At 33.6% G+C, this 25415-nt stretch overlaps 3 protein-coding genes across 5 annotated transcripts; 2 read left to right on the top strand and 1 right to left on the bottom strand.

The window, feature by feature from the left end:
• Nucleotides 1–10368: 10368 nt before the first annotated feature.
• LOC125220158 lies at nt 10369–12119 on the top strand. Its single transcript, XM_048122307.1, has 3 exons — nt 10369–10798; nt 11519–11704; nt 11792–12119. Exons 1-3 carry the CDS (start codon nt 10415–10417, stop codon nt 12089–12091), a joined length of 870 nt encoding a protein of 289 aa, XP_047978264.1. The 5' UTR covers nt 10369–10414; the 3' UTR covers nt 12092–12119.
• A 1201-nt stretch (nt 12120–13320) lies between these two features.
• Nucleotides 13321–16127, top strand: LOC125221932 (protein DETOXIFICATION 43-like). Of its 2 annotated transcripts, none has more exons than XM_048124277.1 (12): nt 13321–13443; nt 13524–13861; nt 13956–14110; nt 14216–14351; nt 14445–14541; nt 14763–14863; nt 14940–15103; nt 15192–15263; nt 15350–15466; nt 15573–15668; nt 15732–15853; nt 15939–16127. In XM_048124277.1, exons 1-12 carry the CDS (start codon nt 13337–13339, stop codon nt 15991–15993), a joined length of 1560 nt encoding a protein of 519 aa, XP_047980234.1. In that variant the 5' UTR covers nt 13321–13336; the 3' UTR covers nt 15994–16127. The 2 variants fall into 2 exon arrangements, with proteins under 2 accessions (XP_047980234.1, XP_047980232.1); XM_048124275.1 differs by having other exon boundaries at nt 13953–14110.
• Nucleotides 16128–16967: 840 nt separating this feature from the next.
• LOC125221931 (zinc finger CCCH domain-containing protein 30-like) lies at nt 16968–20478 on the bottom strand. 2 transcript variants are annotated; one of them, XM_048124274.1, is made up of 3 exons: nt 20343–20478; nt 17312–19423; nt 16968–17116 (listed from the first exon to the last, which is right to left on the bottom strand). In XM_048124274.1, exons 2-3 carry the CDS (start codon nt 19410–19412, stop codon nt 17055–17057), a joined length of 2163 nt encoding a protein of 720 aa, XP_047980231.1. In that variant the 5' UTR covers nt 19413–19423; nt 20343–20478; the 3' UTR covers nt 16968–17054. The 2 variants fall into 2 exon arrangements, with proteins under 2 accessions (XP_047980231.1, XP_047980230.1); XM_048124273.1 differs by having other exon boundaries at nt 16968–19423.
• Nucleotides 20479–25415: the final 4937 nt, after the last annotated feature.

The following is a 25415-nucleotide window of genomic DNA, read 5'->3' as shown; positions in this document are numbered from 1 at the left end:
ATGATCTGAATCATTAAAAAATGTCAACAGATGACAAAATTATATTAACAGAAAATATCAACACAATGTCAACGGTTGATGTTGTGTTGACATTGTGTTGACATTTTCTGTTGATGTATTTTTATCATCTGTTGATATATTCTAACGGTCCAGATCATAGTTTGGAGTTTGTACAATATATAGGTTTGCATTATATCACTACCCATATATACATATTATAATAAGATCAAAATCAACAAAAACTCGAGGTGAGAAATCACTATTCCAAACAGTCCAACTATAGATTAAATCTAAAAAACAAGCAAGCTCATGCGTTATAAATTTGCAATTAATTAATTATAGCCCAACTAAAGTCATGAAATACTTGGAATAAGTAGTCACACGTTGCTGTCTCTTTCGACTATCATATCACATACCACAACCTTTTCTTGTCATAATTTGTTAAGGCGAATTTTTTTCATGTATTTTCAAAGTTCAAACACAAAATTATCATTTGATGAATGGTGAGAACGTACAATTATCATGGACAAAAAAGTGGAGTAACAATTTGAATTCAATAGTCGACTGCACATAAAAAAAAGGACCTGGAACTTATTAATTATTAAGCAATGCTCCTCAAGGCTTACCGAGAATCATGGAAACTTATAGGTCTTGTCATGAAAAATCAAAGAAAATAAGTGAGGTTATGGAAAAAACGATGGAAATGGTGCGAGTTTAAAAAGTTAATTTTCAGTTTTGGAAGAAAAATAAGAGAGGTTATGGAAAAAACGACAAAAATGGTGCGATTTCAAAAGTTAACTTTATGTAGGACCAAATCAAATTAGGGCCGACATGCACGTTTGCTTGAAGAAGTTGCTATTTTATATATGAAGTTAATTTAGTTACTAAGTTAATTCTATCACATGTTTTTTTCATGCATCAACTTTAATGAACTCTTCAGCTTTTTTTTTCTAAGTGTGAACTACCTTTTTGGTATCTAAACTTTGGATTGGTATTAAATGAGGTACTCAAAACTTTAAAAATGTCATCATATATTTATAGATTTGATTTAATATCCCCGAACGGACTCTAATTTGCACTTTCTAGACCTTTTTTTTTGGTCTAATATATTCTCTAGCACTTAAGGGGCATTCTAGTCTATTTGCAATGAGAGAGGCTACCATTATTTCCTTTTTAAAATTTGCCCAGAAATATAATCAAATTTGTGTACGATATATCAATCCAATAATACGACAATTTAATTTATTTGAACTTCTTTGATCACATATAGACTAAAATGTTCCTTAAGAACTGGAGGGTATTTTTGAAAAAAAAGTTTAAAAGTTCAAAATTACTTCCAATGATATAAAATCAAGTCTATGGACGTGTAGTGATATTTTTAAAGTTTGAGTATCACGTTTGATAACAATTTAAAATTTAGGTACCAAAAATGTAGTTCACTTTTTTCTTATATACTCCCTCTGTCCGAGAATAGAAGTCTTGTTTCTCTATTTTAGTTCGTCCGCAAATAGAAGTCTCGGTTCATTTTTACCATAAATGGTATTAGGGTCCTACATTCCACTAACTCATTCCACTCACATTTCATTTAAAACTAATATATACAAGTGAGACTCATATCCACTAACTTTTTTTTAAACATTTTTTAAAACATGTGCCACCAAGAAATGGGGCTCCTAATAGTGGACGGAGAAAGTGTATATATATAGTGGGCTGCTTTTGTTTATGTGAAGTAGCTAGAGATGCCCACGGTTACGGAACCGGCGGTTACGGTTCGAAACCGTCGGTTCTGATTTTGGAAATTGTCGAACCGGAACCGAACCGGGAGGGTGTTTCGCAGTTACGGTTCCTGTTCCAAAACCGGCGGTTACGGTTCTGGTTCGGAACCCCCGGTTTTTCGGCGATTTTTTATGGTTTTTCACGGTTCGGAACTGGCGGTTCCGACTCGGTTTCACGATTTTCCGGCGGTTTTTCGCGGTTCCGGTACAGTTTCGGTTTTGAAATTTGGAACCTGAACCGAACCACGGTTCTAAAAGTGACGGTTTCGGTTCGATTTAAATCTCACGCTTCCAGTTCAGAACCGTAACCGCCGATTACAGTTTTGTGATTAACCGCTAGAACCGAAAACCTTGGGCATCTCTATAAGCAGCCGACAAATTAAAACTGGTGCAAAACGTATTATCGTATGACTATGGATAAGTAAGGATAGAAACTCTAGTTTCTTTAAAAGAAAAGTATTATGAATAATCAAATTGACTTTAAACAATAAAACCTGGTATTATAGTGTGGTAATGAAACCTTAGGAATTTAAAAGAAAATAAAATACAAACTAGAGAATCAAAAGTAAATATATTTCGCAACCATCACGCCAATTTCAAATCATTCCAAACAAAAAACATTTTCAACATTATCTGCTAGAACGGCATCAACTACCCTCTAACACCGTCATTATAAACACCACCGAATTTAACCAACACTAAAATACTGGTCACAAGAGACCAAAATATTCTTGCTAAAATGCTCGCAAACCACAATGCTCACAAAATTCTGCGAGCACATCGTATGTTCTCATGATATCCCCGCATTTCCAGTCACAAGGGCGCGACCGGTCCGCAAGAACTCTAGCTAGCACAATTGCTTGCTAACTTCCAAAATTAGTGACCACAAATTATGCACACCGTGTTCAATTTCAGTTGGAATTTTGGCGAGCACCAGCGGAATTGATTTGTATATTTATTATTTTGAAAATGTATTGGCTCCGAGGTTTGCTAACGAAAATATGGTCTGGATGAGTTTGAATGGTGGAAATGAACTAAGTTGCAATGATTTGTCACCCCCCACTCATAGGGTAGGGTATTTTGATTTATTTTTTGTAAAATAAACAATCCAAGCGAATTCTTAGGGCTCAATTTAATTTAATTTTACTTCGAGCTTTCTCTATGGACAGAATACGTGAATTGTATGTGTTAATTAATTTCAATTAGTATACTATGAATCTATGATATTCTTGGCAGTCTATTTATTTGGATTTCCTTCTCTGAATTAACAAACCATCATTATGATCACAAAAATAATACTACTATAAAATAAATACCATAAATCATGATTTAAGGTGATACTCGTCGAATTTCAACATCTTCCACATTCAGCGTTCGCCATACTTGATTCCTTTAAGGGGTTACTTGGTATGGTAGAATGGAACTGAGGAATGGATTGACATTCCTACCTCAGTCCATTCATTTGCTTGGTATTTTATATCCTTAGGAATCGTCATTCTATTTGGAATCACCGTTCCCATTCCATTCCACATGGAAATAGTCATTCCATCCATTTAGGTATGGAATGACCATTCTCATTTTGCGCGCACGCACATACACAACAACACATACGTGCACACACACACAACAACACATGCACATACACACACACACAAGCACATATGCGCACACACACACACCCCACCACAGATGTACATAGGGATGTCAATCGGGCCGGCCCGTCGGGTTTCGAGCTAACCCTACTCTGGTTACGGGTCAATCGGGTGCGGGCTAATCGGGTTGTGATTTCTTTCGGGTTATAAAAGTTCAACCCTAACCCTAAAAGCTTGGGTTTCGGGCTAGCCCAGCGAGTTAATCGGGTTACTGCCAATAATATTAACATGCGATCAATCCAATAAATAATTATTTAACTTACTAATATTCATACAATGTAAAGCATTTAATTAGGATATATTTGAGATATATGCTTAAACTCAATCATAAACATGATCAAATACTAATATTTGAGATATTTCGTGAAATTTTAATGCATGTTTTAGAAATTTAAATATTTTTTTAGTGAATTTGAAGTTTTTAATTTATTTATCAATTATTATATTAATAAAAATTCAATATATTATTTGTACATTTAATTATATAATTGAAAGTTATGTTTTTAGTTAAAATTAATTAATGAAGTGTCGAATTAAGAGTAAAAAAATAGAAACTTATCGGGTTTTCGGGCCAGTCCATCGGATTTTCGGGTCTGGCCCTAACGGGTTGCGGGTTAATCGGGTGCGGGCTAATCATGTTTTGATTTTATCGGGCTAGAAATTTTCAGCCATAACCCTATAAATTTGGCGAGCTATTTGGGTCAGCCCACGGATTACTGGCTACATTGACATCCCTATATGTACACACACTAGCACATATATACACACACTAGCACAAGCATACACCACAAATGCAGACACTCATTTGTGTGTATACTAGTACAAATTAATTTGATCCAAAATATTAATATATACCAAATATTTTTTCTAGAACAAGTTAGAGAGGAATAAAGGAAACTAGAAGTATATAATGAAAAAAGTATACTCCTAGTCCTAGGTTCTTATTATTAATGCTTCCATAAATAAATGAAAAGAAAAGAAAATTTGTAGGGCTTGCATAACATAAAATACTTCAGTGGCAAATTTGGTCCTTCGAAGGAAATATTGAGGATATATATTTCTTCTTTTCTCTATAAATTGATATACTCACATAGAAACTTGAAAATATAATTTAAGAAACTTGATTGCCAATACATTGTGTCAGGGTTTTGTTGGTCTTATCCCGAGATAAATAACAAAAAATTTAGAACAAGACTTTTAGAGCATTGTAGTTCGATGAAATTTTTCCTTTTTAATAAAGTAAATAATGTGGGTGTGAACACAATCCTTTATCAACAAACGATAAATAAATTAATTAGCAACCAAGCCCAATTAACCAAGCCAGAAAGGAGAAAGCAGATTGATTAATATGATAAACTGATCAATTATTATTTCTTTATGTCTAGTCACCAAATAATCTTTTTCTGTTTCAGGAAATAAAGAAAACAGACATCTTGTCTCAATGATTAACGATATATGATGATTAATCATCACATCACATGTTCAATTCATCTATATATATATACCATTAATTAATTACTAATATTTTCCATCCATCAACTTAAAGCTATTATCTCCAACCCTATTTTGTTCAAATTTAGCAGCTAGCTAGCCGCCTGGTAAATTACTTTACAATTATCAAAAACTTTATCAAATAAATTCATATCGCATCAAACAAATCCTCCCAATATTTGGTCTTTCCTAATTCTTTTGAATGTCATTTCACAAACGTTTAAACATCTCTTTCAGTTCAAAGGTTTTCTTTTGAACATCGTAATTATGTCAGGTGTGCATTGGAAATATGATTTGGTACATTTATCATCAAATATTGACTCTAAATAACTTATAACTGAGAGTAATTATGGTGAACAGACGCATGAAAGTATCGAAATGATGCAAATTACGTTATTTATGTCATTATTTACCTGACTAGTAATTAAAGAGAATGAATGAAAGATAGTTACATACATAACTAGGGTTTACATAATTACAGGTGTTATATTGCTAACTCATCATTAAATAGCTAACTACAACTAAATAATAGGCATTACATCAAATCAAGGGTCAAGATTATACAACCAGAGTATCAATACAATGTATACAAAATATCAATTAGAGTATTAAATCAATTGATAATAAATTATTTATAAATATCTCAAAACTTTAAATGCATATAACTATCTTCATTTCAATTATTTTTCGCACAACGTATATCAAGTTAAAGATATTTTTACAAGGATTCCAACGAGATCCTACATGCATATGTTTCCATGTCAAAATTTGATAAAATTTTCATAAATGCTCATATATTTCGTAAAACAGTTTTATATAAATACTGAATATAATACTTATACAATGTCAATATTAAATTGTGTTAACATTGTTATGTCTTCATATTGATATATTTAATACACTATATTCATAGTGTGATCCTAAACCCTAAATTTGATACTTATCTTTTTAATATTAAAAAATGAAAATAAAATTACACATTACAATTTATAGACCATTAGATCTCTAAAATCATATAGTCTTAAATTAGTTTTAGTTAGCAGTTACGGGATGAGTTATCAATTGATCACATCCTCATATATAATTACATTTGTATAGTGTCGAGTTCGTTCATTTGATAATACTACTGATTAACTTGTTAATCACATGATATATAACCTCATAGACTGAAAGCATATTGACGCAGTTTCGTCTGACCAAGCTAACGATGCAAAAAAAACATCACATAATGTTTATTCGTGTGGTGCTTGCAAAATGGCTTGACATGTCAAACTCATCGTTTTGTCATGGCATATCTGGATCTCAGCCATCTGACATCGTTAAAGGGGGTGACATCGACATTTTATTATTTTTTCGGACATTTTATAATTTCCGAATTTTAGTGTATTCCCTTTTGAGTTTCTAGGGTTTTCAAACATCTTATACATAGTGGCTTTCCCTATATATTATAATAAGTTTTTTTATCTATATTAATATATTTCAAATTCAAGAAACTAAAGTTTATGTGTTTTATCTATTAGTTCGATCATTTTTATGGCAAATTTGCATCACATACTGATTCATTATATATGTAATTAATAAATTAAATACCAACCTATTTTTTGTTTGATATTGACAAGACAAGTGAAGAGATTATTTAGTAAATATTTTATATTTATTTTTACAGCTAAAAGAAAATGAAAGCCTACTTTAGAGGCTTTTATAAGATGAATCAATGTGCAACAGTGTTTTGTATGCTTTATGAATTTTTGCTTTTATTCTTGGTTCTTTATTGAGATCTTTCTGATTCAATTACGACATTGATCTTATCGATGTGCATTCAAGTTTGCCCTACGGCCCCTACCATATGTGATATGTTGCATGTGTAAACATTTTATTCTAATGTTGGTTTTTGTTTTCATACTAATTAAACAAAGAATGGGAGTTAGAGATAAGCAATAGTTTCTATGAAGTTCGATAACTAGCTAACTAGTGTCGTATCATATTGAGTTATAATTTCCTCATTTTTATTAATATACCTTGGTTTAGTGGCAGATCCAGAACTTGAAAAAGGAGGGATGAAAATTTAATACTATATATTAAATATAGTTTAATTTTAATAATAAAAATATTTTTTTCCCTTTTCCTCAGTAAAAGTTGAATCAATCACAAGAATATTAAAAAGATGAAGATTGTTAAGGTTCAAACCATCCCATATTCGGAGAATTAGAAAATGATGTAAGCAATATATACTTAATATAATTGCAACCTAGCTCTACTTTACTAGTATAAAGCCTTTTGGGGATGCATCCCTAAAGCAAAATTATAGGAGCTCAGCCTACGGTGGATAATATCATATTAATATGGAGTTAAGATATACATAGTTGAAATCTAACAATTATCTCTAGTGTTAAAAAAAACGTTGGCAATCACATATCTTTGAAGCGAATAAAACAATTTAACATACAGTAATAAATTGATAAAAACGTTTGTGTTTAGCAATTTTCTTTTGATTTCGTACTGAACTTAATGCACTTGAAATTCAAAAGAACAATTCGTCCATATTGGTAGTAATGTTCAGCCAAAATAATTCGACCATATTTCTATCACGTCAACTCAAATGTGTTTTCTGATTTGAAAGTAACATTCAATCTCAAAATTGACAAAAAATTGGACTATTTGGGCTTCAATAACTGTACAAAGTCGAGGTTCAGCCAATATAATTCCCATTTTCATCTTATTACTGTTCACACGATTTTATTTTATAGCTTGAAAATAGAATTAATAATGATTGTCTATTGACTATTCATCTTCTAGCATAATAATTTCACACCCAAAAAATTAATACTGTAGTTGAGAAGCGTCTTTCTACGCATTTCTTAGTCTTACACTGTATTGTTGTTAATGTCAAGCAAATTTTCTTATGCACTAAAATATATACTCCCTCCGTCGAAAATAAGAACTTTAGGGACGGCATGAATTTTAATACGAAATTGGTAATGTATGAGATGTTAAAGAAAGAAAAAGTGATTGTAGTATTGTTAATGGATAATAAGGCTTATCTCAAGAGATACAAACTTGCTAAAAAGAAAGTCAACTACTTTTATGGAATAGAGCAAAATGGCAAAAGGAAATTATTGTTTGAGACTTTGGGGTTAGTGAGAGTGTATATGAGAAGATTTGATGAAACCTTTAGGCGCTATGAAAGCCCATCCATAGAGGTCCATGGTTGAAGCTCAGCCCAGTCGCATAACCTCCCAATATTACAAGCCAGGCCCAAGCGTCGTTGATATTGAACTTATTATCAAAAGTAAATTTTAAATTTTCTAAATTGGAATTACACATTCACAGTGGGATTATATATAGCATGTCTAAGAAAAAGAGTGATCAACTATATTGAACATTCCTGACCTTGATGTACTAATAGTATTTAGTTAGTGTACTGAATTTTATCTTGTATTCCAAATGCCAACTAAATAGACATATTGTTGTTAATGTCAAAAAAATTTTATACGTATGCCAATTCATCCCATGAAAATAGATATACGACAGAATAGTATTTTTTTTAAAGAATATTTTTTTTAACACCTATAAAACCTCTCTCAACAATTGATAACGTTTTTTTAATATACAAACGCTTCATATAAATCATTGATGTCAGAGCTTTACACTATTCAATAAATTGTGTAATTCATGTATAAGAGAAATCTAATAAACGAAGAGGTTATATTTATCGTCTATACTCGAAGTAATGACGTACTGTCAGATTATTTAATTATTATGGTAGTTTTGGTAAATATATAATTTGGGACAATGATGGTGGAACTCATGATAACTTGGTATAAAAGTTAAAACTGGCCTCTCATTTGATAGTATTAATTATTTGTGGTAACTTGATACTGTTGGCTTCCATCATTTCGAATTATAATTAGCCCAATCTTATATGCCAATTCACCCCCACTATCTCCCTTCGACACCACGAATTTATGCTTTTGGACCATTTCTATCATTATATTTTTTTCACAAAATAACCTTGAAAGTTTCTTTATTTTCCCCCATCATATGCAGCTTCGTATGGTTCATTTGCTATATTGCGTTTAATAACTTCAAACATTTTCAAGTCTCGTGTTTTTATTAGGACATAATGTTTATTTTGAAATTTTGTCGTATGGATTGTGTACACGTCAGAAATGTCACATGTGAATTTTGGTGTGCCGTATTAAGATTCGGTCACTGTAATATTTTTATTGGGACATACTCCTATATATATTTATTTTGAGATAGCCGATAGGTATTTTGGGAGTATGAAATTAGACTACATTGATATTTATAAATGACCTACCGATAGGATCATAGGCGCGGGGAATAATTGTTTAATTTTGTAATAACGGGTAATAAGGAATGGAGTAGTTTACTTTTATTTTCCCAAAATTATGGATATATTCAGATTATAGTTAGTGGGCAATTAATATTAGTAGGGTTAAAGCAATCGTGGGCCTATTTAGAGTAATTAATGACGGTCAAAAAACTGCTTTACGCAACGGAGATCTAAAATCGTTGCGATATATGAAAGCGGAAAGAGTAGGATTGCAAAGAGGCTAAAAGCGTGCTTACTTTTCAATGATTACTTGGTTATCTAAAGTAGAAACAATTCGGTGTAAAGCAAATCAACAAATAAGATTTTGCACTAATCTAATGAATGCCTCTCCCGTATTTTTCGGATTACACTTCTCAAGGATCGACCACATTTTTTTGTTTTTATAAAGTTTTGATTTTGTTATATATTTAGAAAATAATTACAGTGTGCATTTGCACTTTGCTTGTGCATATGATCAAATCGGAGTACATTTTTAAATGAATTTGCTCATTTTAGTTCATCGTTAATCATTAATTTTATCAATTATTCCATACTTTAAAAATTATTAGTATTCTTTATTTATCTAAACTTTTTCAACTTTGATCTCTTTGAAGAAATTTTTCTATCAAAAGTTATGAAACTAAGCAAATAATCAATCGATAGAGAATTAAACAAAAGCATACTTGAATAGTTTGAAAACAATGCACTACAACTACTAACTCGTAGGAGTATATATATCACCGTGTATTCACACACCTTGCAAGTGTAAATCGATGTGTGTCTACGCTCGAATCAAATATCATATCTTCCCATTTTTAAATGAATTTAATAAAAATCGGAAAATTCGTCATATTGGTTCAAATGAAAATTCTTTGGACGAGGTAGAAGAATAATTGACCAAACATAGGCTCATAATGATAACCTTCACTTCATCAAATCATCCACTTACATTCACAACTTAATGAGAATTGAATTGTGGTGTAAAATTGGACGTTTGACGTATTCAAAGGCAAATGATGATGTTATAGTTATATATACGGAGTACTACAGTAGTAATATGATGAAAAAAATATTATTAATAGGATGAAAATAGAACATAGAGAGTTATAAGGTGGAAGCAATCAGTTTTAAAGGCCTCTGCTCTTAAGGTGTGGTGTGGTATGTGTGAGATGGCGATGGGAACGGAGGAGAGAGAAGAAGAAGCACTATACCAATACGAATATGGCTATGACTATGGTATTGGTAGCGCTCTCTACTTGGTTCACAGCCCATCAACCATTTCCCATGCACCAAATACCAATCGTCTAGCTCTAACTCACTCTTCTTCTCAATCTCAACCCACCAACAAATATTCACAAAAGTTTGATGTGGACATCCATGAAATTGAAAGCACCAACTGGACTAAGTATTTATCCTTGAGTTATTCCAATTCGGGGGCTTGGATTTTGATGCAGTTGGCCTGGAGATTTTTGGTCAGTTTCGTGATTGCTATGCTCGTTTTCTACCTTGCTGCTAAGCCGCCTCATCCCCACATTTCCCTTCAGGTATGCCGTACGCTGCCTCTACTAATTCATTCCTTTTTCCATTTTTTTTTTTTTTGCTAGACTTAGTATTTTCACTCTTAATGTTATCATAACATATGAAATCAAATTATTATGGTGTACTTGAATCAAAACATACATAAATAAATTTGGGAAGCAATGAGATTTAATTAGGATGTCATCCACATTAACATTGCCAAGAAAAACATGCACTATGAGTTTGGTTGCATATGATTTATGACGCTATATTATCTAACTTATTCGAGGAATTATACACTATACTTATCTCGTGATACTTGCACACTGTTCTGCACTTTTGTGCAAATTTGGGACATTTAACTTAGTAGTGTACGTATTTATTATGTATAGATCAATAGATGCCATTGCCACCCACACCCACGTGAACGCATTTATACTTTGATATTTTTCTTAATTTAAAGATTGAGTTACTTGTTTTTTCACAAAGAATTAAAAGAATAATTGAGGTGACTATGTATATGATTCAATTATATATATAGCTATCGATAAAATCTGCAGCCCAAGAACTCCTACTCATAGCTTTATTTAGCGGCCCCTTATATTCATCCAGCCCAACAAAATAAATTAATTGGGCCAATTTTGTAGGAAAATCCTCACCCATCTTTAGCCCAATAAAAACGACATTTTATAGCAATTGAATCATGGGGATATATAGTTATTAGTTGATGTAATTAATTGGTGCAGGTTGCAGGAATCCGACAGTTCAGATTAGGAGAGGGAGTGGATGCCTCTGGTGTCACAACCAAGTTACTAAGCTGCAATTTTTCAATCAATCTTATAGTAGACAACCACTCCAACCTCTTTGCTCTTCACATCCACCCTCCTATCATCAAATTAATCTTTGGTCGTCTCACTTTTGCAATCTCACAGGTAAATAGTAAATTACTTACACATATCAATTCCTAACAATTAAAGAAAAGATTTTACTGATTTTAATAATACTAATTGTGGGATCAGATACAGGGAAGAGAACTTTATGCTGGGAGTGATGCTTTGACAGTGCTGAGGTTTAATATTGGGACCAAAAATAAGGCCATGTATGGTGCAGGGAGAAGCATGCAAGATTTCTTAGAATCTGAAAAGGGGCTTCCTTTGGTAATTAGAGTGAGCTTGAGATCAAAATTCAATGTGATTTGGGGGATTTTGGAAACCAAATATCATCATGAAGCACAATGTTTGGTGGTCCTAGATAATAGTTATGATAAGAAACATAGGACCCAGGTCTATAATAGCACATGTCATGTAATTAATTCATAGCGGAGTATTAATTATGCCTCATTTCTCATTTTGTTTTGTTTGTTACAACACTAGATAAAATATAGTACATCTACAACAAAATTGGATCGAGATGCATTTTATAACTGTAATAATTCAGTGTGTAAAATGTTGAATTTTTTGCCCTCGAATTATGCAATTTCACCTATAAATTGGAAAAACACTTTGTAGAGTGAAATGGATACAAAAAAAAGTTCAATGCAATTTCGTCATGTAATACATACTTACATTATTCCATTATCCAACATGTAAGAATTAGTTACCTTCTAAATTTATCACCATTGACTGCTGATATAATTGTCTCTTGTTGGTAGTTCCAAATTTATATTTCGTCAACTTCTCTATATATGCGTGAAATAAAATTATGCTATGGCGATAATGTCGTCGTCCATTTCTTATATTCGTAGTTGTTGATATTTTTAATGGTGGATGAGTAATTTGTCCCGGTCTATTTTAAACAAACGTAAGATAAGTTTTCGCAAAAAATATTGGATCATCTTTTAATTACTTTCTAGAAAGAGCACACGTATATGTGTGTGTTGCATATCAGTAATCAACTCTACTTAATGTCTAAATAGATTCTAAATTTGCTTGAAATTCTTCATAATTTTAACCAGTTTTTTTAGATATTCTCTAAATTAGTGAATGAAAACTATTTCAAACTTGAGCTTGTTTATTTTGATAACATTAATTTCATAAATGAATATATATAGTTTAAATAAGTTGTGGATGTGCAGTTGGAATTATTGAATTGCTAATGTATATTCTCAAACATATTAATATATATTTACTATTTATTTAAAAATGTTGTTTTCTCTCTCTGAGTAGAACTAAAATATGATGTTGATGACCTAGCTCGGATAATACCTGGTTGAATAAAGCTGGTTTGATTAAAGCCGAATGCATTTGATTAAAGAAGAGTATAAAAGAATAATATCACCAGACACTCGTTTTACTCTTTCGTTTGTCGGCATCTTGTTTTTGATGAAATGTGGGAATTTATAATATATAATACACTCTGATAATTAGTTTGATATAGGTTTCCATTATTCAGGGGAGTGATAACCCAGGAAGGCTCTTGCTATGCTTTCTCTACAATCGAAATATACAATTATGAAATTAATTCAAGAGAAGCTTCGTAGTTGTGCCTGCTTACTACATTCCAAGTTAAGCAATCACACACAAATTAATCCAGTCATGTCTCTATATAGATACCATGTTTACTTCATGTCAATGATTCAACACAGCTGGAGATATCATCTCATGGCTGATCAAAACGCTGATGATGCCGGAAAGTGGAAGTTTCCGGTCTTTGTCTTCTTCCAAGACGTTAGGTTCGTTTGTTTGTTTGTTAGGGTTTTCATGATACATATATACTATAGTATATCATGATTAATTTGTCCAGTTTTCTTAGGAATGTGTTCAAGAGGGATGAGCTAGGGTTGGAGATAATGCGCATAGCGTTACCGGCTGCCCTTGCATTGGCAGCGGATCCAATAGCGTCTTTGATTGACACGGCCTTCATCGGGCACTTGGGCCCGGTGGAGATGGCAGCAGTGGGAGTTTCCATTGCCATTTTCAACCAAGCTTCCAAAGTCACCATATTCCCACTTGTAAGCATCACCACCTCATTCGTCGCTGAGGAAGATACCGTCAACACTGATCACCACCACCTCGACTTGGAGAAGGCGTCCGACACCACCAACATTAATGCCATTGATGACAAATCCAGCAAGATCAAGGCTGATGAAGGTATGCATAAATCATAATGCATGTGTATATATGCAATCTTATTTATATCTCTCTAGCCATATATATACTAATTGATTAATTTTTTGAGAAGAAGCTAAAACATGCGTGTCGAATGTGGAGAGCAAGGAGAAGCGCCACATCTCTTCAGCATCGACAGCACTGGTTCTTGGATTAGTGCTGGGGATCATCCAGACCATATTCCTTGTATTCCTTGCAAAACCACTCTTGAGATTGATGGGAGTCAAGCTGGTGAGTTAGTTAGTTAGTTAGTTAGTTAGTTAGTTAGTTAGTTAGTTAGTCAGTATTGTCCTATTTTATGAACATATTTTTACCTACAAAGTTGTAAATGTTTAGGGATCTCCAATGCTGGAACCTGCAGAGAGATACCTAAGCATAAGGTCACTTGGTGCTCCAGCAGTTCTCCTCTCTCTAGCCATGCAAGGCATCTTTCGCGGATTTAAAGATACTAAAACTCCTCTTTATGCTATTGGTATTCTACCTATATGTGTGTTGTCTATGTCTAATTTTGTTAATGAATATCATGTAGTAGTATGTAATTTTTGCTCTTGTTTTGTGTCAACAGTTATAGGTGATCTAACAAACATAATCTTGGACCCCATCTTAATATTCGTGTGTCGTTGGGGTGTCTCTGGTGCTGCCATTGCTCATGTCCTTTCACAGTGAGTTCTATTTCACTCACTCTAGCTACATATACACACTATTTCCAAACCAAGGTTTTTATTTAAACATGAAACTTGTTTTTAATTTGGTCAGGTATTGACATATACAAAATTGAATTGATATGCAAAAAATAAGCCCAAAAATTATTTAAAGACTACATTGCATTAGGACATGAAACTCTTCATTGATTCTTGCATTGATCTTGTCTTCATTGCAACAGGTACTTGATCACTCTAATTCTGTTTAGCAAGTTAGCAACACAGATTGTGATATTACCTCCAAGCCTCAAACATCTGCAGTTGAAAAAATTCCTCAAGAATGGCAAGAACTACTATATACTCTTCTATACTCCTTTATGTAGAAACGCGCATTTTAACAGCAGCTCGTTCCACTGCAGGTTCCCTCCTACTAACAAGAGTGATAGCTGTGACTATCTGCGTGACTTTGGCTGCTTCGTTGGCTGCAAGGTTCGGCTCCACTCCCATGGCTGCATTCCAGATAAGCCTTCAAGTCTGGCTCACTTCTTCACTCCTTGCTGATGGCTTGGCAGTTGCTGGACAGGTTAGCTACAATTAACACTTGGATCAATCTTTATAAAAAAAACAGTTGAAATTAAAAGATCATAATCAAACCTCTAATCGATAACTAGGCAATCCTTGCTTGTGCATTTGCTGAGAAGGATTATAAGAAAGCAACAGCAGCTGCAATTCGAGTGCTGCAGGTAACTTTTACTATATACTAATCTCAAACAAAGTAACAAAACCTTGTGATCCAAATCACACAAAATAAAATGAGTTTTGTTTGCAGATGGGATTTGTGCTTGGGATTGGCCTTGCTGTGCTGGTTGGAGTAGGGCTGCAGTTCGGATCAGGAATATTTTCCAAGGACAAAAATGTTATTCATATGATCGCCATAGGCATCCCGGTAACTCAAACCTAAACCTAAACCTAAACCTTACCAATTACCATAACCTAAATCAAATTTTGTATTTTAGGTTCAAGGTTATGACTTTGTATGAATCCACCTGCAGTTTGTAGCAGCGACGCAGCCTATAAACTCGCTAGCATTCGTGTTTGATGGTGTCAATTTTGGAGCGTCTGACTTTGCATACTCAGCATACTCCATGGTAAGTAATGAAGATGAGCAACATTCTTTTTAATTTCATATTTATATTTTATTAACTTTTCAGGTGCTAGTGTCCATAGTAAGCATTGGTTCATTGTTTCTACTCTCAAAAGCAAAGGGTTTCATTGGGATATGGTTGGCTTTAACTATCTACATGGGACTAAGAACATTTGCAGGCTTTTGGAGGTAAAAGGATCTCTAAGTTTTTCACCATATATACCATTTTCCTTTTCTTGAATAAATGATATCCAAGTTTTCGATATGGATGCAGGATGGGAACGGGAACAGGACCTTGGGGCTTTCTCAAGGGTAGATCGTCGTCATAGAAAATATATGTGATCCTAAATATGTACTGATACTAATAAACTTCATCCACACATTATTGCTGTATTTTTGAGTTTATCATTGTTTTCTTCATTCAAGATCCTCCTCCACTTATGTGTATCGTTGCCCTCCAATTTTGTCCACATAATTGTTGTAAAAAATCAGCATAAATGGTCTCCAAAAACAATTATGTTGTAATACTTCCCCACTAATTTTCAACCATAATTATGTTGAGAATTAAAAATTTTATCATATGATGCTAAATTAATTGCTTGTAAGTTTTAGATACGTAAAATATTTGCTAATTTTAATTTGACATTAATTCTATTATATTGGTCAAAAAATATTTTTTATATTTTAAATGTTAGAAATTTGGCATAGTCCAAATTTTATTGCCTAACATGTCGATTTTTCCTTGGCCTCTGAGCATAAAATAAAATGTCCAACTCCATCACTATACATGGAACGTATGGGAAAGAACATTGGACCACTATCCTTGCAGATGCCAAGACAAACAAATTCCGAACTAAACTGGATTTCCTCCACATGAGAGAGAAAAAGAGATGGGATTTCAATTTTCAACCCCACGCAAATAATAATTTATTATGGAACCCCACAAATCGCCACCAAAGTCCAAAATTAATAGCAATCACCAACAACTGAACCCCACCACACCACACCACTATCCCATTTTTCCAACACAGGAAAATTAGTGCACAATACGTCCCTCTCCACTTCTATCCTAAAATAATCCTATGCAACCAATCACCATCAACATATGTGGCATTCATTCCTACTTGTCGCAATACAATTATACATCACATTCTCTATTTATGTACAATATATAATAAGTATAATATTCATGAATTGATAATATTCGGTTAAAGAATCATATGGATACATGATACTCCAATTTAGCAAAATACGAAGGAACAATTGTCCAAACTAGGCTGGGTTTTCTTAATACAGCCTCCAATAACAAATGAAAACTCAGGTTGTAATAATCAATAAATGAGGTAAGGTTTTCAATACATCTTTTTGAATGAAAAAAATAAAATTTCAGTTACCAATAAGAACTCGCGAAGCCATCATTGCTGCTGCTGCTGCTGCCGCCTTTGACATGCACTTCATTTCCGCGAGCCAAAAAAAGAGCACAAAAACTTTTATATACTTCCTAAACTTTTTTCTTATCTAAGTAAGAATGAATTCATGATCTGTTTCGCTAGACTACGAGCTGATCAAGTCGCATCTGATCAAGCCAAGCCCCTAAAACAATGTGATCGGCCGAGTCAGTTTGAGGATTTGGTTTCAAACACTCACCGGATGGTGCAGCGCCAGTGGCTGCGGCTTTGTCCATCATCTCAGGTCGTGATTCTTTGACAAGTGATTGCACCCACGACAAGTCGGGGTCTTCTCCATCAGCTCTGCGATCAAACGAGGACGGTGTCTTCACACCACAACCTTCATGTTCTGCGCTAACTGACCAGTCAACTTTCCCATTGACAGGTCCCCACTTAGACCATGCACTTGTAGGAGATCCTACAACGAGGGCATGGTTGGACCCAAGTTCCCGGGAGCTGAGGCTGCGCATCTGCATCTGCTGCTGCTGCCTCTCACGCTGAGAAAAAGCTGAGAGACGGGCACTCATGGGGGATCCTGGCTCTAAGCTTCTTGGTGACATCCTTGGAGATGACACACCAAAAGAAGCCTGAAACAGAGGATGTTCAACATTTCTTGGAGAAAAAACATTAGTATTTATGGTTGATAAAATGTTTTGCTGTGGTTGGAACTGATTAAGAACAGCTGACTTATGTGAGGGAGAAAAAACACCAAAAGTCGCTGCCTGATCAGAAAGTCTTGGAGATGAAGTGATCTCAGCAGAAAAAAGATCTTCAAGATTAGAAGGAGTCAATGTTGTCTGGGAGCGGCCAGAACCTAACATGGCAGAATTAGGGCGTGGCTGTGAAAAACAAGCCATGTCATTCAAAATGAGTTGCTGGGAATCATAATACCGCAACGTGTTCAGATCCTCAGGTGGAATATCACGAGCACTTAGGGAAGATCTCAAGCGACTGGACTGCAGATTGCTACCGGGTAGACTGAGAGTGGGGACATTTGGCTGAGTCCAAGCTCCAGAAGATGAATGAGACATCACATTTGCTGTAGGGGACATGATTTGATTGAATGCAGGAGGAGACATCACTGACTGTGATGTTGGGGAGCCAGGCAAAAGGCTCAAGGCTGCAGCCATGTCCATGAAGCTTGCGGTAGAGGCCACAGATCTCGGAGAAGGCACACCAGATCCAGTAGAGACGTACAGAGGACGAAGCTCTTCCTGGGTGTGCGCAAAAAAGCACACCTGTCTACCACAGCTTGTGCCATCTTTGCACAGCCTTGTCCGATACTGAGCAGGGTGCAACCAGCATTCAAACACACCATGAGCATACTCACACATATCTCCACGCCTGCATGCACCCTTTCGAAAATCAGGGCAAGGGACACAGCTGTAGTGGTACTTCCGCGGGTCTCTTCTGCGAGCATTTTCTCCAGGGTGAACAAAAGGGCATTCAGTCCAATCATGAGAATATGCCCTAGAACATGGCCTGATCTTGAATGAGAACATGCGAAATTCATCAGTTGAATAGATACTATTTCTAATGTCCGGTAGAGATGGATCCACAGGATACTGCTTCTTCTCTAACACAGAATTAGGAGCAGGATCAACAAACTTAGGAGCTGTTGGAGAAGATACAAAATCAGACAGCGAACACGCAGACCTGCTTTCCGGTGATGATGACAGTACAGGGGAAGATGCATTTGAACCAGATATGGTGACCCGTAAATTGCACTCACCAACAGACGCATCAGAAATGTTATTCATAAGCAAGTCTTCTAGAGCAGCTTTAGCTCCAGGAAGTTTGGGAGGAGCTACAATTACATCAACTGGACGCAAGCCACGGGCATCCTCAATATTGGGATCAGCGCCAGCAGATAACAGCAACTTTACAACATCAAGTGCATGGACAGAACCTCCAAAAGCCGCACAATGGAGAGCAGTCCACTTGTTGACACCACATGATTTATTCAAATCAACTTCAGGCAACGCAACTATTAGCTTAAGGACATCCACACTACCATAAGTAGCAGCTACCATCAGTGGCGTTCTTTCTTCCAGGTTGATTTGCTTTGAACCTTTATTGCGAACATACCAAAGTCCAGCCACATCGACCACAGACAAATTCACCTCTATCAATCTTCTGAAATATTCTACATCATTGTTGGCCGCAAATTCAAGCAAACTGGAGAGAGAATCATCAGTTTCTACAGATAAGTTGTTCGAATCCTTCATGCTCGATTGGTTAATAGCTGCCCCTTGGATTGTACAAGAATTATGATTTGATTGCTCAGGCCCACTGCACATACTACGATCAACTGCAATTCCACCAATATCATTAACCATATGAAGAAGTATAACATAAAGAATACCAAAAACCTAACAGAAAATCAGTCAAAATGAAATAAGGGTCGAAAAAAATCATTATGCGCAGCTAGAACTAAAGTTTAACAAAAATATTAAAAAGAATGCTTGCAGTCTTACTACAAATGCAAAACAATAAAATATACTACCAAAGCAAAGTAGACCATGGTAAAATTATCTTTTCAAAATTGAAGGGCAACCAATTTCATATCAATTTGCGTCCAGTTACAAGTCTGTAATACTTAAAGTAGTCAGAAAGATAGAGCAATTAATATGAACGCAAGTTGTGACATAAGATCCAGAGAGTTCTATATATAACAAAAAGTGAAAAAACAGGATCCTCGAGGGCAATCCCTAAAGAAAGAAGTGTACATATTAAGCTAAACATCCAAATAATATACTCGAAGTAAATACTTATTAAAGTAGTAGTCAGGACTCGGGAATAGAATCTACTTTTGCATTATATTCAGAAACACAAATTATTCCTGTGCATTCACAAATTATACCTATACCCCGTGAAAAACGAATCTTTATCCCAAAATAACATATATATTCAACAGATACATACACCTGCATCCATAATTACTATCCACGTATACCAGAAGCGTTAGAAATTGTAAGCACAGAATGATCGCAGAAAATGACTACAAATCACGCAGTATACGCATAGTGACCTAAAATACACAAATTTGGTGTGATAACAAAGCAATCGCGAATCAAGTACATAATCTCATGAATTTCACTTCGAAAACAAACACATAACCTAATCAAAACAACAAATTATCAATTAACAGAAACGCAGATCAGTGGGGAGAATGAAGTCAACGACTACTGAGTCCAGTCGCACAACATTTTAAGAAAGAATCAACTCACCTACGATCGCAAAAAAATCAGATCTGCGAATAGATCATGTCACTCGCTGAGTAATCAATCTAACGATCGGAGAGAAACAATAAACAGAAACAAGTGAAAAAATGTGAAGCAGAAAAGGCGATGTTCATCGCAAAGAGAGAGAAGGTTTTGTGAATGTATACATACAGATGAGCGTATATATGTATGAGTTGAGACGGAGAGAAGAAAAATCGAGAGAAAGCGAAATGAAAGGAAAGCTTGTTTTGTTGTGCGCGGTGTAGAGAGAGAGTGTGTGTTTTAGGTGTGCGTCTCTGTCTACTGGGGGTGGGAGCGGTTTTGAAATTGAAATGAAGATGAAATTCAAATTCAAATGCCGATCAAATGTTAATGAAATTACTTTGAAATACACACGAAATTATGTGGATTTGGAGTAAGTCATGATAAAGGCGGGTTTTTTTTTTGGAGTAATTCTAATTCCGCTAACACTCCACTGTCCCATAGAAATAAACTAGTGTTATCACCCGTGCTATGCACGGGACAAAAGATTTTCTAATAATGAAAATATATTTACAGGTAAATAGATTAAAATAAAGAATATAAGAAAAATAAATAAAATTATATTTCTTTTAAGAATATGTATAAAGTAAAAATTATATTAATAAGATTACAAACAATTAAAAACATTATAAACAACATTAAATAAACATTTGTAATTTTCTCAACCCACTGTAATGAAACATTTCGTAATAATATTGAATTATCAATTATAAGCGTAGTAACATAAATTAAAAAAATAACAAAAAAAGACATGCTTTAATGAAATAGAATAAGATATAAAGATAAATGAAAAAGTATTCCTAAATACAAATGAATTAAAAATATTTGAACGAATAATTTGTTCATGGTTTCATTCGATCAACAAATCACATGTATTTATTTGTGCAGAAAAAATATTTAGAAAAACAACAACCTCGTTCATAAATTTTGAAAAACTTCTTTGTAAATAACATTAACAGTAGATTCATTTCTACTGTCATCATCATTCATCATCTCTACAAACTAAAATATTCAGACACACACGATTTGTGACTCTAAATATAGCAACATACTGTCGTTGTTGGAATCTGAATGAGAACCTTGAATCATATAGTATTAAATCAAAGGCATTCGAAGAATCAGGACTTTATGACCGATTTACCCAATACTCGAGCCTCCAAAACATAATCACCTAGCCGTGTACTTATCAATCTGGTGTCATTACACAAACCATTAGACTATGTTTATCAGCAACAACCCAATCCAACCCAACCGTCCATTTTTTTAATATTTAATTAATTTATATCTCCTCTACATCAATATTCATCCAACCCAATCTTCTTAATATATATCATTATTATCATATCATTTACTCCCTCCGTCCCGGCTAAGATGACACATTGCTTAACCGACACGGGGTTTTAGGAGTTATTGGTTAAAGTGTTTAATTGGAGAGAGAGAAGGTGAGTGTAAGTATTAAAGTAGAGAGATAAAGAAAGATGGATATTTTAATAGGAGTGAGAAAAAGTGGTTGAGTGTATTAATTGGAGAGAGAAAGTTACCAAAAAAGGAAATGTGTCATCTTAGTTGGGACAAACTAAAAAGGAAAACGTGTCATCTTAAGCAGGACGGAGGGAGTAATATTTTATAAATGTTATTGTTAGTACTTTTTTTTACTTCAAATATAATCAAATTAAAAAAAAAAAATCATGGCAACAAACTATACCAATCAACAATTTTTAAAAATATTTTATCATAAGAAATAAATAATTAAACATACCCACATTAAACATATGAATAAATTAGATCATTGAAATTTAAAATTTCTTTGAGATCCAAGATAGAAAATTTTGATCATGTCCAATAATCACATCTTAGTTGACTACTTATTTCTTATGTTTAATTTTGGACTATAGCATAACTTGACATGCATGGCCAAAGAAAAAAAATATCTGTTTAGTATAGGAAAAAGATAAATTTCTGATTTCCTGCCATATATACATATAAAAAGTAAGTCGTCACTTAAAATAAGTAATAACATTTTATCACTTAAAATTTATACTACTCTTTATATTATAAAAAGTAATACAAACTTTATAAGTTAGATTTAATTTTAAATATTTAGAATTTAATCTAATTCTGTTTCTGATTTAATTTTAATTATTTATAATTTCATCTAATTTTGTGATTATTCTATAAACTTAATAGTAGCGTTTAGTTAATTGGAGACATTAATTTGGTTTCATTTTTTTCATCATTATTATTTTTTCAATACATGATAATATATATACACATTCCAATATTTTGAGAGTAAAAAACATATATGAGTTAAAGTTTTCAACAACAATATATTATTTAATAGAATAAATCAAAGTCAATTCAATTCAAACTAAATATATAAATTTAATTTGTTAATAAGAATGAATTTTAATTTTAAAAATATATATTATATAAAACCTAAATAAGAAGTTCAAATTAAAACCTAGCTTAAGTCATAATAATAGAGCCCAACACCCAAATTAAAACTCTATTATTGGAGATACGCAAAATAATTATTTTACCAACCTACATCTTTGACATAAACTGTCATTGTTTCATTTACTATAATTTATGAGAATCTAGACACATCATACTTGGAGTCTGGAGATATACATTTTTAAATTATAGAAATTTAAATACATCTTATTTTGCCCAAAAATAAATAAAATCTAATTTAACATGACCCGTGGTTGGATATTAAATCTTATCACTATAATCAGTGATTAAATAAAATACTTCATCCAATTACGATAAATTTAGTAAATATTTTTGTGAGTAGTATTTAAATTTATCGATTCATGATTTTTGTATTTTGCAATATTCCATCTTTTATAGAAATGACACCTAAATTCTATCTTTTTCATCATCGTTATTAAATATCTAGTATGATTAAAATTATAAATTGCATTGCTAGAATATTAAATATAAAACATCACAACAGTATTTCCCTTTTTTTTTATAATTTTAAAAAATGAAATTAGTTGATTTCAGTTCATTTCAAATTCTAATGTCTTTCTTTTAAGTATTTTATGCTTATATTTACTCTTGAAATCAAAAGAATCTTATGATTCTTAAATTTATTACGTCAATACAAAAAATATAAAATTAAGTATGTATTTAACGATAAATATAAAAATAAGTATTTATTTAATGACATGTCAAGAGTAAGAGTACTAAATAAATTGTTTGATAGTCCCCTTTATAGCTAACACCATATAGTTATTGCGTACAATTACACATAGACAAAAAAAATATTATCTCACATAGGCATAGAAGTGTAACAAATTAATGTTAAAAATATCTACTAATACAAAGAATTTTATTTAAATGAAAATCCAACAACCAACTAATTTGGCCCATCAACTGTAAACCACTGTAAATTGAATATGAATAGACAACATTAAGGTAATTTAGGTTTTACAGTCTCCACATGCGCCGCTCATTTTCTGAAGTGAAACCCCCCTCCAGTCGTCTTCTTCCTTCCTCTTGAAGCTCAGCCACATATCTCGCTTGTCACCATCTCTCTCTGTTTCTCTCCGAAATCGGCGCGGCCACGACCCTTCCCCGCCGCTCCTTCTGTTGCTGCCCTGTGTCCACCTCTTCTCCGGCATCTCTCTCCGCCCCTCAATTTCTCTCTGCCCGTCCATCGCTTCGCCTTCCTCACAGCCACGCCGCGCCCCTTCGTTGCCGACCTGCCTGCACTGCTGCATAGCTGGCCAGCGAGCCGCTTCCTCCTCATCTTTCTGCTCCGTATCTCTCACTTTCTCTCTGCCAGCCCCCGCCTTGTTGCACCGCCCCACTTCCCTCGACCTTGCCGCCTGTGGTTGGAGCTATAGCCAGATTCCAAGATCCTGCCATGCTGCCATCAATAAATCAGAAAATTAGTCCACAAAAATGCAGATTTAATTGATGGTCTGCATATAAATGAATGTTAAATCTTCTTAGAGAAGCCAAACTTTTTGCATTTCATTGGACCAATTTTTGCCCAGGAGAATCTGCCATTTTTTGTCCCAATGGATGATTTTCCCGCCCAAAAATGTGCTACATAGACATCCAAAAAACTGCCCCTTTATATATTGATAGATTTTTGTATTTATAAAAAAAATTAAAAATTAAAATTGTGTAGTGAATGGTAGACCATAAATAATAAAGTAAAAGACAAATAGAAAAAATTATCATAAATAGATATAGATTTAACCTTTTCTCCGTAAACTGTGTCAACGTTTTATTTTTAGTCTTGCAATGGCAAAAAAAATAATATTTGACGTTCAAAAATTTTAATTTAATATTTATTTAAACTATTTTTAACTATTTTAAATTTTTTTCGGATGAGAATATCATTAATCCATGAAGGGCATATCCGCCTATTTGCTCTCTCCATTTTTTAATTTTTTTTTCTTTTTTCTTTCTCTTTTTCTTCTCTTTTTTTTTCTTCCCTAATCTATCAATATATAAAGTGAGAGTTGTGTGAAGTTGTTTTTGGCGGGAAACATGATAAATTGTGGACAAACTAATGTTATATCTTCCGAAAAAGTTAATTGCCCATCGATAGTATAAATATTTGATCGGGAAAGCAATTGGCCATTGATAGTAAAATTATTTATTGGGAAAACCATTTTCAGCAAAAGCAATTCCTTGAGCATTCAATTTATTGAAAAGATTGATTGTTTTAATATTAATGTATTGTTTAATATTTACCGAGAAAGAGAGCATGCAAGAGAATTAAAATCGGTCCAATAAAAAATTATTGTGGCAAGAGCTACACAATTATACTCCCTCAATCCGCGAATAGGAGTCCCGTTTTTCCATTTTAGTACGTCCGCGAATAAGAGTCCCGGTTCACTTTTACCATAAATGGTAATAGGGTCCCACCTTCACCTAACTCATTTCACTCACATTTCATTTAAAACTAATATATACAAGTGGGACCCCTATTCCACTACCTTTTTTCCACCCACTTTTCTTAACATTTCTTAAAATTCGTGCCGCCAAGGAATGGGACTTCTATGGCGGACGGAG

This window comes from Salvia hispanica, chromosome 4 (genome assembly GCF_023119035.1).
Source record: "Salvia hispanica cultivar TCC Black 2014 chromosome 4, UniMelb_Shisp_WGS_1.0, whole genome shotgun sequence".
NCBI classification, from domain to species: domain Eukaryota; kingdom Viridiplantae; phylum Streptophyta; class Magnoliopsida; order Lamiales; family Lamiaceae; genus Salvia; species Salvia hispanica.
This window is presented reverse-complemented; position numbering and strand designations above follow the sequence as displayed.